At 40.6% G+C, this 16403-nt stretch overlaps 1 protein-coding gene and 1 non-coding gene across 7 annotated transcripts in view; one reads left to right on the top strand and one right to left on the bottom strand.

The window, feature by feature from the left end:
* PLCE1 (phospholipase C epsilon 1) overlaps nucleotides 1-15224 on the top strand; it is a 360038-nt gene extending 344814 nt beyond the window's left edge. For 5 of the 6 annotated variants that reach the window (XM_043475947.1, XM_043475946.1, XM_043475945.1 and 2 more), the window contains 4 exons: nucleotides 6368-6526; nucleotides 7962-8180; nucleotides 8490-8698; nucleotides 11153-15224. In XM_043475947.1, the coding sequence (XP_043331882.1) occupies nucleotides 6368-6526; nucleotides 7962-8180; nucleotides 8490-8675 (564 nt within the window). In that variant the 3' untranslated portion in view covers nucleotides 8676-8698; nucleotides 11153-15224. Of the gene's footprint in view, nucleotides 1-6367; nucleotides 6527-7961; nucleotides 8181-8489; nucleotides 8699-9371; nucleotides 9673-11152 lie in introns of those variants that run through there. The other variant, XM_043475944.1, reaches the window with a different exon arrangement.
* On the bottom strand, nucleotides 9931-10003 carry TRNAE-UUC. The gene has a single exon. It is a non-coding gene; the product is annotated as a tRNA-Glu (tRNA).
* Nucleotides 15225-16403: the final 1179 nt, after the last annotated feature.

The following is a 16403-nucleotide window of genomic DNA, read 5'->3' as shown; positions in this document are numbered from 1 at the left end:
CCATTGCCTTCTCTGGTCCTCCTGTAGTGCCCATTCAAGTTTTAGCTAATAAAAGGTTTTTTGCTAATTCATGAAACAACAGCATTTCTTTGAAAATATGCCATAAGATTACACAAAGTAAGAATAACCTCTCAGCTTTGGTCTGAATTTGTAGCAGATTATATTATGGTCCCTAGTATTCCCATGATCATTCTGATAATGGAAACAGTACTGTCTGTTGACTCCAGATTGGGGGACTCCTGATGGGGTTTGCTGATGGAGCACTTTTCTTTTTAATAGACTTATATTAGCCCACTAATTGACTGCCATTTTTAAAAATGACATATAAGGTCATTACATAGATAATAATGCCTTATGATAGATCAACAAGAAAGCAGTTGAAGCAGTTCAACAATCTGATTAAACAAATATTTATTGAGCACTTAATTGTGCCAGGCCCTGTTCTAGGCACATGATCTGCCTTTTGGGGGCATGAAATGGAGATGGACTGGTAAAATGCCCATTGCTGGTCCATGCTTGCTAGAACATAGAGATGATAAAGAGCCCATTTCAGCATCGTGTGTTATTTTTCACTCTCTGCGTAACTGAACATGGCCTGCAGCCTCACCACACTCCTGCTTCTCCAGGAACCAGATCCTCTGCGTTCCCTCCTAACCTTGTCTTAGATGATAAAAGGACACTTCTGTAAGCCAAGAAATGTAATTATCTCCCTAGCGTCTTCTCCCCATCAGATGTGTACAAAGTACTAAGATGGTGGAGAAGCAATTCTAATCATAAAAGCTGTAGAAGAAAATATCAGAGGGCTTACCTGGGCTTTTGAAGCCATCTTTAATTTCTCTCTAATTTTTTTTCCTATTTCTAATTGTCTTTGTCACATATAAATAAGTATGCTAGGGACCTCCCTGGCAGTCCAGTAGTTAAGACTCCATGCTCCAAATGCAGGGGGCACTGATTCGATCCCTGGTCCAGGAACTATTAATAAGATCCCGCCTGCCGCATGGCCTAGCCAAAAAAACCGAAAAGTATCCTAGAAGTGACAATTTCAGTGAAGTGAATTTTTTAATCATATAGTGCATCATGACTTACAGTGTTTAATGCTCTCAAGCACCCAATATTTTGAATCATCTTATGATATAATGGAAACCATTCTACACAGAGGAAACAGGTTCAGAGAGGTTAGATTATGACAGGGTGAGAAGTAGAAAGAACTGAAGTCTTACGGCTTCCGGTCAGTATTCATTCCACCACACCATGCTGCCCAGGCTGGAGCTGAGTCAGTGCTCATGGCTCCTCCATGCCAGGCACCAGGGGAGGCAGGAGAAGGCAGTGAGCAGCAATGGGCAGACTGCCAAGTGTCACGATGGGTCTTCATCACAGGGTTGGAAGGACTGGGAAATCAGGGCTGCCCCATATGCAATTAAAATGTATATGACAATAAGCAGTAGAGATGTCAGGAATAAATGTTTAATCAAGGCTGGTGGAACAGAAGCATTTTGCAAAAAGGATATAGTAGAGGGGAAGGCTAACAAGCATTTTCTGATGAGTATAATATAGCAAGTTCTTCTTTATATGCCTTATTGAGAGGAAAGTTTTGAAATGACTGAAATATGTCTCAAAAGATAACAAATCATATTTCATGTATCTAGGCTTACCAGCTGCACAGTGACCACAATACAAATTTACTGATTGACCAAATGAATTCAGCACTTACTGAATGGAAGCAGACACTGGCATAGTTGATCTATTTGGGCTATAAGTATTTCCACTTAGTCTACTCTCTGAAACTAGGAAGCTATGTAGGCAGTTTGTCCGTATGTTAAAAGTTCCAAAGCTGCTGTCTTTGACCTTTGATCCTGCCTGTCTGCTTTGTATAATTTTCTTGTTTCCTGGGCTCTCAAGCTGTTAGGTATCTTTCTAAGGTCAATATGCTCCCCTCTGACACCTGCTGGATTTGAAATGAGACAAACCCAGCTCTGACACAAATTAGATAGATGACCTTCAAAGGATCATCTGAATTCTGTAAACTTCTGTGTCCATATTTGTAAAATCTATGATAGAAACTGGGCTTCCCCTGTGGCTCAGCGGTAAAGAATCCAACTACAATGCAGAAGTCGCTGGAGACACAGATTAGGTTCCAAGGTTGAGAAGATCCCCTGGAGGAGGGCATGGCAATCCACTCCAGTATTTTTGCCTGGGGAATCCCATGGACAGAGGAGACTAGCAGGCTACAGTACATAGGGTCACAAAGAGTCGGACATGACTGAAGCAACTTAGCACGCACGCCTGATAGAAACTACCCTTCTTGGCTCAAAAAATTATTATGAGACTCAAGTCAAACATGTAGATAAAATGTAGAAAAATGCTTAGTAAACTATAAAGGAAAATGCAAATGAGGATTATTGTTATGGTCATAATCTATGGCTCCTAATGTGACTGAAAACAGCTTAAAAATCAATAAGCTCTGAGTAAGGCTCTAAGGAGTGCTCTTAGAAATAATTCCTAGTGCATGGTCATTGTGTTATTTTATATGGCAACTTAGAACTTTTCTGTCTTGCTTACTTACATCCCGGCTTTCAGGATTATAAATTATGTCATGTGAATTACCACCCAACCCCACTCTCCAATTGGTTAAATATGTTGTAATCAATGCAATGACATACTATGGAAAATCTTTAGAAACGGACATGAAATTATAATCACAATCTTTTTTTAAAAGGTATTTCTGATGTGGACCATTTTAAAAGTCTTTATTGAATTTGCAACAGTATTGCTTCTGTTTTATGTTTTGGGCTTTTGGCCCTGAGGTATGTAGCATCTTAGATCCCTGACCAGGGATCAGACCATACTTGCTGTGTTGGAAGGTGAAGTCTCAACCACTGGACCACGAGGGTAGCAGTCCCTGATCACAACCTTTTAAGTAGAGAAAAAATGAGTTGTAGAACAGTATATGTACTACAGTCTCATTTTATGTAATAAAAATAGAGAATAGCTCTCTCCCCTTCACGCATAATTTGATGAGTGGAATCCAAACACTTCAGCTGTATGTAAATCGTAGGGATCACAACTGTAGGAACAATGAAATGATTGGAGCGAGGCTGTGCAGCTGATTGGTGAGTAGCCCCAGGAGCCAGTCCGTTTTGGTCCTGGCTACAGTTTGGCGCCACCTGGTGGCAGTTACCCATTTTGACCTTGCGGAGGGCCCGGTAGGCTACAGTCCATGGGGTCGCAGAATAGGACACGACTGAGTGACTTCATTTCACGTCACAGTTTGGCGCCACCTGGTGGCAGTTACCCACTTTGACCTTAATATCAACAGGGACAATTCTGGTTCCTAGGGCTGGTTGGAATTTCCAGGACAATGAGAGTGATTCTTGTATTCTTCTGGTTAGTTAGCACCGCTTCTGTGGGATGTTATGAGATTAAGCTAGAAGCATGCTGAGGACTGGAGGGCCTTCCTGCCAAATCCTCCCATCCTGAGATGGGATTGCCTACTGTTTACTTGCCTCACCTCCCCATCGTCTCCATGCTGCTCCCTTGTGGAAGATAGCTTTACACGACCCTCGTTTGAAAACAGCTCTAGCAAAGAACAGGAGCCATTTGACAATGACATAATATTTAAGTTCACGTAATTCCAGGATTTCTTTTTGTTTATTTATTTCTGGTTGTGCTGGGTCTTCGTTGCTGTGCAGGCTTGGTCTAGTTGTGGCGGGTGGGGGGCTACTCTCCACTGTGGTTCACAGGCGTCTCCCTGTGGTGGCTTCTCTTCCTGCACAGCACAGGCTTCAGTACTTGTGGCATGTGGGCTCAGTTGCAGCTTGAGGGCCCTAGAGCGCAGGCTCAGGAGCTGTGGCACAAGGGCTTTAGTTGCCCATGGCATGTGGAACCTTCCCAGGCCAGGGACTGAACCGTGTCCCTTGCATTGGCAGGTAGATTCTTCTCCATTTTACCACTATAGAAGTCCCAGGGTTTCTTTGTATATATTTATTCACATACACAAAAATACATTTTTATATCCATAGCAGATGGTTCAAAGGATATACAACCTAACAACAGTGGTTTTTTTTATGGAGAATGAGATGGGAGAGGTGGAAGAAAGAATGAAACAAAGTAGAAATGGGAAGTTTGCCTTTATATTGATGTATTTCCTTACTGCTTGAAAATTTTTGATAAGATACCTATGTCTATATTGGATGAGGCATTAATACCATTTCTATGATTGTCTAAAAATAAAAAAACAATTAAAAAATACATGTCTATAGATATGGTAAATAATCTGCCTACAATGCAGGAGACCTGGGTTCTATCCCTGGGTCGGGGAGATCCCCTGGAGAAGGGACTGGCAATCCACTCCAGTATTCTTTTTTTTTCCCCAAAAACAAGAGTTTTGTTCATTTCCAATTTATATGACTTGGGTTTTAGGGTTGATAATTCTTTTCATACATTGTGGGATTTGGTTTGCTAGTGTTTTGCTGAAGATTAGAGATAAACGGTTTGCAGCTTTTACTTATTTTTGGTACTGTCTTTGATTTTACTATCAGGGTAATACTGGCCTCATTGGTTGGGAAGTATTCTTGTTGATAGAATTTGTCCTATTGACAAAAATTACAGAATAGGCCAATTTCTGGAAGAGACATTTTCTGAAATAGATTTTTTTCCTGTAACAGTCTCTTTTACATTGGTACTAATCCTTTAAATGTTTGGTATAATTTTTCAGTGAAATCATATGGGCTTGGAGATTTTTTTCAGAAGCTATTAATTATGAATTTAAAAAGATTTTAATGGTATAGGGCTATTTAGATGATTTCATATTGAGCTTTGATGGTTATGTTTTTTGAGGAATTGGTCCATTTCTTCAAATTTATGAATATAAAGTTATTTGTAGTATCCCCTTTTATCTTTTTAGTGATTAGAATCTGTAGTGACTTGTGCCTTTTTCTTGGAGGTTTATGCCTTTCTCTAACCAATTTCATGGCTGCAGAGCAGGCAATAAGATTAATAAAGACTGGAATTTTGCCAAGTAATTCAACAAAGAATGGAGTGATGGATTTGAGAGTATATGCAAGGGAGCGATTATTAATAATAATGTACTATAGACTCTGGGTAAGTGAGGGAGAGAGGGGAGAAATACTATGAGAAGGCACTAGGATTAAAGGACTGTGGGTTCTAGTGAGGTCTAATGATTGCTGGAGTCAGGGCCTATCCAGAGTAAGAGAAGTTAAGGGCAAGTAGTGAGAGATTAGTGATAGTGATAGTGAAGTCGCTCAGTCGTGTCCGACTCTTTGCGACCCCGTGGACTGCAGCCCACCAGGCTCCTCCGTCCATGGGATTCTCCAGGCAAGAATACTGGAGTGGGTTGCCATTTCCTTCTCCAACACTCCAGTATTCTTGCCTGGAGAATTTCATGGACAGAGGAGCCTGGCAGGCTACAGTCCATGGAGTCACAAAGAGTCGGACACGACTGAGTGACTAACACTTTCACTTTCAACTATGTATTTAAAACACATAATTATAAATGTAAAATTCACTGAAAGCCAACCCACCAAAAACCATCTAATCTGATGACCAATTCTCATAATTATTGAGAATTTTGTCAATATTCATTTCGATGTGACTTACTTCTAGTCATTGTTTTAGCCTTTCCACTGTGAGTTTTGTTCATTCAGCCTGCCGGAATGTCAATCTTGCATGTTTCACATTTCAGATGTCTAGCATTTCTTAAATGCTCAAGTTTTGTTGGGGAATGGAGGGGATTTCTCTTAAATGTACTTACTGTACTCTTATTTGGCTTTTTCCTGTGTGCTAAGTCGCTTTAGTCATGTCTGACTCTTTGTGACCCTATGGGCTGTAGCCCACCAGGCGCCTCTGTCCAAGGGATCCTCCAGGCAAAAATACTGGAGTGGGTTGCCATGCCCTCCTCCAGGGGATCCTCCCGACCCAGGGATGAACCAGCATCTCTTATGTCTCCTGCATTGGCAGGTGGGTTCTTAACCATGAGCACCACCAGGGAAGCCCATTTGAATTAGTAACTGGAAAATTTGAATAGTAACTGGAAAAATGGCATATTGTCTTTTTACAAATTTATCTCTAGCTTTTTTGTGGACTCAAAATCCACAGCAAACACGAGCAGATCTACTGGCTTGTTCGGGACCAGACCTTATCAGGGTGTCAACATTAGCAGAAACTTACAGTACTTTCCTCCTCTAAGATGACATGTATATCCTTCTAGGATAGTTTGTGAAACAGTAACTAGTGTATGGGATATCAAGCTAAAAAGTTGTTTCCACATTGCCAAGATCCAACTCAAATTTTTACTAGATTTTTCTTTCCTTATTCTACGTTATCATTTACTTTCCTTTTCTTAACATAGAACCTGGAGGAGAAAAGCATTGTGCAAGATGACAAGGAGATGCTCCTGAGCTCAGAGGAGGACAGCTTCTTTGTCCAGGTGCACGACGTTTCCCCCGAGCAACCGCGCACGGTCATCAAAGCACCCCGTGTCAGCACCGCGCAGGACGTCATTCAGCAGGTGAAGGCCTCCCCGCCCTCCCCCAGCCCTGTCCTCAATGTCAACTGCTGGGCCCAGCTCCCTCTGGGGATGAGGTTCGGGAACAAAGGGGACATGACAAGGCAGCATGTGCCTGGTAAGGCTGGGAAGTATCCGGTCCTTCAACGGTACTTGCCCAGTATATGCTGTGAGTCAGGCTCTCTCGGAAGCCTTGACAGCTGAGCCAGAAGGTGGTTCTGCAGAGCAGGAGCGTCATCGTCTATCACCTAGTGACCATCTCTCCAGGATCCTTCAGACGACATGCAGGAGGACTCTCTGATCCTCTCCCCTTCTGTGTATATGGCTCCAGAGAACTCTGCTGCCTTCATTCCAAGCCCTGTAGTGGTTTGTGTTTATTAAACACTTGCTTGAGAAGTTAGCATAATGGTTCACAGCACCGACTCTAGATCAGGTTGCTCCAGATGTAAACCCTGGCTCTACATCTTACTAGCTTGGAGAGCTTGGGCAAGTCATTTAACCATCTGTGTGTAAGTTACATGGGTGTGCTGGTAAATTGGCTCTCTTTAAAAAAAAAAATAAGACCCTGATTTGTAGCATTTGCCAGTTTCTATCTTGTACATTCCTCACACATCAGATTCCAATGGGCTCCAGCACAATGCCGTGTGCCAAGCTACCACACAGGAAAACATGAAGATAGTATAACAGCACTTTCTTTATAGTTATTGTGAACATTAAGTAAATATATGTAATGGACATTTGCCTAGTATAACACCTAACATGGCAAGCACTATTTAAGTGCTATTTGCTACACTGATTGCACAATAATTTGGTTAATGTTAGTCTCCTTAATAGGGGAGACTTTGCACTCCCCAGACTATATACAGTGTCTGGAACATAGTAAATTTTTGATGAGTGAATACATGCATAAATGAAAGATAGTCTCAATAAAAGATAAAAGAGAAGTGAGACCAGGTAAGTCTTAAAATGCCTTCAACATTCAAGACCAAGAGATGCAGAGGCAGTGTTGTGGGCCAGAGAGGCTCTGGAGGGTCAGGATTCTGTCCCTCACTGTCTGGGTGACTTTCAGGTCCATGAACTTTGGTGGATGCAGAAAATCTGGCTCAAGTCCTTTTTGTGTTACTTACTAAGCTGTTCATCCTCTGGAATCTGCCTGACCTCTTAAGTTTAAGCTTCCTTGTCTGAAAAATGGGGATTAGAACATCTAAATCATGGATGGGTGCTGTGAAGCTAAATGAGGCAATATGCACAAGTTTGTATAAGCTACAACTGTGAAAATGTAAAATGAGAAGTGGGATGACATGATCTGAAAAGGATCCTCCAACCCCCACCCCTGTCTAAAAGTCTGTGACTTTTTCCACCTTAAAGTCTCATTTACAGGGAAGCAAGTGTTGGAGATACTGTGTCTTTATTCTGTTGATCATAACTTACCTTTCAGACCTTATGCAAAGCCAAATATTCCTATAGCATCCTAAGCAACCCCAACCCGAGTGACTATGTGCTTCTGGAAGAGGTGGTGAAAGACACCGCCAACAGGAAGTCTTCCACCCCAAAGCCCTCCCAGCGTGTCCTTTTGGATCAGGAGTGTGTGTTTCAAGCTCAAAGCAAGTGGAAAGGTGCAGGAAAATTCATCCTTAAGCTAAAGGAACAGGTGCAGGTAAAGTTAATGGTTATTTTGCTCTAGCTGATTTTCATAACTACAGTATAATCAAATTCAGGAGCTAGTGAAAGCCAGAGGAAGTTCCCGAGTCAAAGACACTAGTGGGAAGAATTTTGCTTGGCTCTATTTTCACCGTGTGCAAAGAAATGTCTTTCCCTCTGGGTGTAAGCAGTCCTGAGGTGGCATGGGGGTGGGGGGTCCCCTCCACCCTGCTTTCCAAAGCTCTGCCTACTAGAAGAGAACAAGAAAGGGCTCTGATACAGTCTCTTTAACCTAATACCAAGGGAAGGTTCTTATTTTCCACAGGCATCTCGAGAAGATAAAAAAAAAGGCATCTCTTTTGCAAGCGAACTCAAGAAGCTCACCAAGACTAAACAGCCCCGAGGACCCACATCACCTTCTCAGGTCTTGGCCTCAGAAAATGTCCAAAACAAGGAAGAGAAACCTATGGCTGGCTTGCCTTCCAGTGACACCACAGACTACCGACAGTGAGCAAGATAGCACGGTTTACCCAGGTATCCTGAGTCATTGCAGCGTTCTAAACGGGGGTCAACTATACTACTTTGTAAGACATAAGTTTGTGCACTGTCTTTTGTCTTTTCCTGGAGGACGAAGTCCCTGAGGCAGGTAGGGATGGAACCCTACAGAAAAGGGGCTCTGAAGATACACATGACTTCAGCACTGATGATTTCAGATCTCCTTCTTTTGTAGATAACCAAGGCCCCAAGAGGACAATAAACTTGCCCAAACTACAGTAGCTTTATGTCATCAGATATAGAACTGTCTTAATTACTGGTAATTCATATGAACATTCTCAAAGGACTACTATGGGTCATTCTGTTTTCATTCTTTGGATTTTTAGTTTGCTATTCTTCTAATTTAGGTCTGATTTAGCCTCAACAACCTCCATTTCTTCTGACTCAATGGAAAAATTAAAATCTGGCTTGCAGGTTGTGATGATTAAAGAGAAAGCAAAATGACATAAAGTAAATCATGCCTTTGGCTGCCAGCTCAGTGCTTGGTATTCACATACAGAGTAAATTTCATTCTGTTTTAAACTATTTAAATGGATCTGAATTTTTTTAAAAAAGGCATGTGAGGAAACCAAACATAGATCTCTTCTTTCACTTAGTTCCTTAATGAACTCAAGGGATTCTTAAAGCCCTCTTTTCACCTGTTCCATCATAGAGTTCTAAGATTTAAAATCCTTGAGAGACCAACAGCATGGTGAAGGCATTGTTGCTTATGTTACACAGCTGCATCATCTGTCTGCATCACAATCAGGTATTTCTTATATAAAACTGTAGCTCACAATTAAAAGAAATTTATTGATACCTCTTGATGGGGCCAAATCTGACTTACAAGAGCCCATATTGAGCCAATGTTTAAGAAGCAACTCCTAAAACAACTGGTGCCCCAGATACACTTACAAAGAAACCTCTTTCAAAACAGACATAGTGAAATACAGGAAATTACCTTCTCCAGAGCCTCTGCACACCCCACTATTCTGAGTCAGGGCTGTTTAGGTTCTGTATGTAAAGACTCACCAGAAAGAAATCTCAGCACCGTGGCAGCAGTCCACACCATACAGCATCAGATAACACTGAATCTGCACAGAATAGTGAAACCCTGGGCTGTTCCAGACTCTGAGAAGGCTCAGCACCCATTTTCTGTTGTGGTACATCTGGTATTTCACACCCTCCCCCTTTTTTATAGTTATCTTTATTACCACCTTCCTTCCTCTTAGTTCCCTGACCAGGAATTGAACCCGGGTGCTCGGCAGTGAAAGTGCAAAGTCCTAACCACTGGACCACCAGAGAATTTCCTGGTATCTTGTTTTTAAAGTTCTAGACTCAACTTACTTTCCTTCTCAGTGACAGTGTCACTGAGATAGTGCCTTCTCCAAGAACTAAGTGAGCTTTAGGATTAAGCACCAGTTGAGCCTCTCCAGCTTTTGGAAAATGACTCATCATGGTAGTGGGTCTGTGAGCACACAGTAAAGACAGTGATCAGAATTTCAAATATTGTTCTCCATATTAAGAACTTAGCATCAAATAAATCATAGGTGTTATAATGTTATGCACACCTCTCACTTCTCTGTTATAACTTCCGTTAATGATAGAGTGAAATTACACTTGGCAGAGGAAGAGCCCTGGGTGTGCCATAAGATTAATAAGTATATAATACAACTCCATTAGAAACCTGACTTCAAAATAATGTGCTTGCTCTAATGAGCATTACTAACTGCTTATATTTTATGGTGGTGATTTAGATGATTGCCTTTGGATTCAATTTTCCTATCATAAGCAGAAATTCATAATCAGTCAGTTGACCTCTTTCCCTAAATTTGGGGAAGGTTCTCTTTAACAGTCATTGAAAGAATAATAGCCATTGGTGCATAGATGTATATATGGTAATATATGTCCCATGTTATTAACTTTACAAATAGTGTCTCCAAGAAAGAGCACTTGTGAAAAAAGAAGGGCCTTTCTGTATATGCTCATAAGAAAACAAGTTTAGTATTTTTATTGCTTTCTGAGCAACATAATATTTCATGTTATTTGTTCTGAAATATTCACCTCTAAAGTTTCAAGAGTTACCCCCTAATAATCATCTAAGAATTTCTAAACAAGTTATTATTTACCTTATCTTAAGTAATATATTTAACCAGTTGAAAGAAGTCCACCTTTTAAAAAAAAAAGAAAAAGCTGAACAGTTTAATTGTGGTTAAAAAACTTTCTAAAGAATGTGGTGTTCCAGGGCAGAAATAGCCTAATGTTCCACCTCCCAGGAACATCATGTTCTAACACTATGAGTTTATAGGAAATACTCTCTGCCCCAAACCCAGCCACCAGAGCTGTGGGTTTCTGTTGGTTGAACAACCCTAAACCTTGCTACACTATGAATTGTTTCTGCTGCTTCACTTTGAAGATATTAATACTAACAAGCCTATGTATACAACTTTACAGGTGAAGATCTTTTGGCAAGAAGTTAAAATCAAGAATGAACATAATGGAGACAAATATAATTCCCTTATTTTCATAAACTAAACTGGAAACTTACGATTTCTGAACTCTTGATCCGAGGTCCACGCTGAGGTCAAGCAAAATGGTACAGGGCTTGCTATCAACTGGTTTCCTACTGAATGAAGCAAAGAAGCCCAACAGACTGCCATTTTACATGTCAACAGTTGGAAAAACCACCGCTAAGCTTGCAATAATTGACTTAGAACAGGAGTCAGCAAACTTTTATAAAGGGCTAGTCAGTAAATATCTTCGTTCTTATGGGCCAAATGGTCTCTGTTGCAATGACTTAGCTTAGTGCAAAAGCAGCCATAGACAATACATACATGATTGAATGTGGTGGCTGTGATCCAAGAAAACTATTTAAAGACATTGGAATTGGAATTGCATATCATTTTCCCATGGCATAAATATTCCTCTTTGGATTTAAAAAAAAAATCATTTTAAAATGTAAACTATTCTTAGTTCAACAGCCACACAAAAGCAGGTGGCAGGCTGGATTTGGCTCAAGGGCCACAGTTTGCTGACCTGACTTAGAAAACTGGGAACAAGATGCACAGAGGTAAGAAAACAAGCAGGCTAGTTTAGTCATACCTATTATGGCTAAGAATTGGAAGCTTTGGGGCATTGCACATGTAAATATGTCCTCTAGGACTCATTAAAAAATAATTCAACCTACTCTCTGTATTGTGTACCATCGTGAACTCTCCTATAGTGTTTCTTTTTACATATAGAATGATGTTGGGTTTTTTATGTTTATCACTTATATTCACAGACTTTTGGTTTCTACAAAATGAATTTAGAATAATGTTATCTACTGAGTTGTGGCATCTTAGTAAGAAACTTAACCATGTTTCTAACGCAGAAGTAGACTGTTGGTTGTTTATTTATTTTACGAGGTTTGTACTGACACTGTACCTATGTATTTATTATACATAGCTTTCTTGATATTGCTTGCAGATTAGAAGCATTAGTGGTTCTATTTCACTATTTGAAAACAAATCTCCTTAGAAGAAAATGTATGCCCTGAATACCTGAAATAGGCCAGAATTTCATGTATCTTGCCATTTAATGTAAATTATTTTTAAAACTTTGCTGTATAAGACTATCATGTAAGTGATAAAGGATTCGTCTTGTTCTTGGCACGAAGCAAATTGTGACTCTTCACATAAAATGTGTTCCTCTAAAGTAAAATCCAAATTTTATCTTTCTAATGACCTTCAAATTTGATGTTTTTCTTCAAATTATAAAACATACTATAATCTCTAATCTCTGCTTTGAGACATTTTCACCATAAAAAAAAATGAATAAAACAATTCCCCCTTCTTTGTGTACTCTAACAAAAGTATCAAAAACACACAGCTTTCATGTTATTGGAAGTTCTGACTAAGTCAAAGCCTTATTGCTAAAAGAATCACCGTTTGCTTGTCAACAGCATTCAGGCTATTTCAATTTGATGCTGTTTGTACAGTACTACAGGTTTCTTTTTAAATGAAATAATCAGTCTGCAACAAATGCACAATGCTGCCTTCACTTTAAAAATTTTTCCAGAAACCGTCATCAAACTTGTCTCAACTAATGGGCGTTTTTGCCATCTGTTTGGGCTTTGCTGTGCTTTCCGACTCTCTACAACTCCATAGACTGCAGCCCACGTCTCCTCTGTCCATGGGGGTTCTCCAGGCAAGAATACTGGAGTGGGTTGCCATATCCTACTCCAGGGGAGTTTCCCAACCCAGGGATCAAACCCAGGTCTCCCGCATTGCAGGCGGATTCTTGACTGATGGAGCCACCAGAGAAGCCTCTGGTTGGCGTTACTGTGTCATAAAAATCGAGTTACAAGTCCAGCTGGCTAGAGTCAAGATGAAAACTGTGCAGAGTAGTGAGGTGGAAAGCAAGACTGGTCTCACTAGGTTTTATCAACTGGTCTTGACTCTAAGCTCTCCATCCCACCCCAGGGTCCTTAGCATAAAATCTGGAACTTAACTTGAGACTGGTTTTAGCAAGTGAGTGAACCCAGCCTTCTGCCCATGTCGCAACCCATCTTGGTTGTTCATCCCATTGTGAGGTAAAAGTACACATTCTAAGGTATTTGAGTCCTGGGGATTTTAGGAGGGACACATTGCTCAAAAATGTAGAGGGTTTACTCTATTATTACAACTAACCAACACAACCTGGTGTTTGCCAAAAGTAAGAAATTTTGATTTAAAGTTACTCTGAATTATACAGCTGTGTTAGTATACCAAATGAAAGAAACTGTCCTACTGTTTAGAATGCATCTAAAATAGCCACCCAGGCTTATACCCATTACCATTTCATACTTTTCAGACTACTAAAAACCTGGGTAGCAAACTTTCATCAGTAAAGTTGATATGGGAAAGAATCTAAATATGTAAGCTGGGTTTATTACAAGATTTTGAGGAAAAATATTTTAAGATGCTTCACTGAAAACAGAAAGAAAGGAGCATGAATTCTGTCCCTCTGCTGGGTGATTCCAACTTTTAAGATTACGGGAGCTGGCAGGAAAGGATTTAGACTGGGAATCCAATGTGATGTGTGATGCCAGAAGAAACAGAGTAACTTCCTATCACCTCATCTGGAATTTACTGTTTTGCCAACTAATGTAAGATCACATAAGGGTGTGAAGGAGTTGAGAATAAGTCTGAGGATAAACTTGTAGGAGGTAACAACATTATTTGGGCAGAAAGTGCCCTCCTGAAGGAACACCTCCTTTCATGTCATCTTTAGCAAGTAAAAGTTATTTATAAATTCTCCAGTTGGGGGGAAATACGGAGTCCAGACTCAACAAAAGTGAGTCAAAAATCAAATTTACTTTTCAACAAAGGTCTCCCATCTTGATGGCTCTGGAGACAGTGGAGGCTCATTAATGACAGTTGGCGTCCCCAGTGGCTCCGTATGTTCTTTTCTTAAAATCTACATCTTTCTTTTCCTCTGTTCTCTCCCTTTACAATATCTCTGTAGACCTCTCCTCCTCTGCCAGACACCCACAGGCCTTGCTTAATTCCAAAAAGTAGTAAGACCTTGTGTACTGGTCTGGTAAAACAGAATTAACTAAAGCATAAAACTCCACAACTCTGCTCCCATACCACTAAGGAGGATTTTCCTGGCTGGTGTCTGATCTTAAACTTGGCACAGTGAGACACAGCCTACAGCAAAAGAAATCTCTAGATGGCAGCCTTGAACCCCTCCAGTTGTTTCTCTCACATCAGCAGCAAGACAACAGGGCAATCCCTGGGCCCTCCAAAAAGTTACTAGAAGAGGAGACTGCCTCTTACACCAAGCCCACACCTCAGTCAACATTTCCATGATACAGTACATTGTTAACAACTTAAATGTTCTCTGCCATTGCCACCTGTCTACTTCTTAAGTACAGTCCTTGCCTGATGGCTAAGGATTTTGACAGGAATTCCTGAATGTTTTTGAGATACTGAATCTCCAAGATTACCAAGCTGTTTGTATACATCTCTTAGATCCAAAACATACTATGCTGAAGTCTGCCATTAAGCAGGCCTCTGAAACCTTCCCTATTTCAGATGATATAGGTCTTTGAACTTCAACAACTCACTCAACTGGGTAATGCCTCATTCAAACAAAAATGATCTGACTCGGCATACAAGGGCATGGAAGACTGAGGCCATATCATATGTCTGTTGTTAACCCAGTTCACTTTGAAGTGCCTAGCACAATGCGAAGCACATAGTAGGTGTTCAATATTTATCTAGTTAAAGAAACAGATATGAAGACTAGTTTATAATAGCCTCGGGCTGTATGTCTGTGTGTTATCATTAATGAGTACAATATTTAGCTCTGAAAATGAAACTCATCAGTACAAGACTGTAGAAGTTAAATGCACAAGTATGTTTCATCCTCAATTCAATGGCAACCCACTCCAGTACTCTTGCCTGGAAAATCCCATGGATGGAGGAGCCTGGTAGGCTGCAGTCCATGGGGTCGCTAAGAGTCGGACACGACTGAGCGACTTCACTTTTCACCTTTATGCATTGGAGAAGGAAGTGGCAACCCACTCCAGTGTTCTTGCCTGGAGAATCCCAGGGATGGGGGAGCCTGGTGGACTGCCGTCTATGGGGCTGCACAGAGTCGGACATGACTGAAGCAACGTAGCAGCAGCAGCAGCAATTCATACAGGATGTTCAAATACAAGATGTATAATTTTATGGTCCCACTGTGATTCTCTGTATATGTAACAAGAAGGTTAAAAGCATAGTGCAACTGTGGAATAGTTGATGAACTTCTGTTTTAAAATTGATCTTTCATTTAAAGTATAGTTTCTGCTGCCAAAGTGAAATATAAATGTATTTATATATGTTTGGAAAAATAAATGATTTGTGACATGTACTAGTCACTTGTGTTCCAATGGGGAAAGACCCCTTGGTCATCTAAACAAATATTCATAACATTTCTGGCTTTTAATATCTAAAAAGTGGGTTAGAAGCAAATATTTATATGTTGAATCATACATTTCTCACCATTAAATAATCAAGCCTAAAAACTGATTTTAGAAACAAGTTGGACTGCTGTGCTTTTTTTTAATTCTCAAAAGAATAGAAAAAGGCAGCTGTTTTACTCAACTATTCACAGTAAAGAATATTTATAAACTGGTAATTAAAATACTTATTTCATAGGCCATTCCTAGAATATGTTAACAGTCACATAAAATACTACTTTTTTACTTGCATTCCTAAGAATAGGCATTTCATCCATTTAAAAAAAAGGGACGGGGGGGGAATAAAATCAAAGCCCCCCCGTGCTGCATGCACGCTAAGCTGCTTAAATAGTGTCCAACTCTCTGCAATCCCACGTAGCCTTCCTACCTCCTCTGTCCGTGGGATTCTTCAGGCAAGAATACTGGCGTGGGCTGCCAAGACCTCCTCCAGGGGATCTTCTGACCCAGGGATCAAAACCGCATCTCTCACATCTCTTGCACTGGCAGGTGCGGTCTGTACCACTAGTGCCACCTGGAAAGCCCAAAAGGCCCTCACTGGATACCTTTTATCCTTAAGACAGAATGGTAAAGTCTCAGACTTGTTTTTTTCCACCTGGAAGGGATTTTTCCCCTTTCACCCTCCAGAGCATGTCAGAAAATACGAAGGACTTCCAACAGACTAGAATCACACTCAAACTTTCTGCGAAAGCAACCATGATGAGCACTCATTTTTTC

This window comes from Cervus canadensis, chromosome 8, assembly GCF_019320065.1.
Source record: "Cervus canadensis isolate Bull #8, Minnesota chromosome 8, ASM1932006v1, whole genome shotgun sequence".
In the NCBI taxonomy this organism is placed as follows: Eukaryota; Metazoa; Chordata; class Mammalia; order Artiodactyla; family Cervidae; genus Cervus; species Cervus canadensis.
The sequence above is the reverse complement of the archived record's forward strand: the minus strand, read 5'-3'. Positions and strand labels throughout refer to the sequence as shown.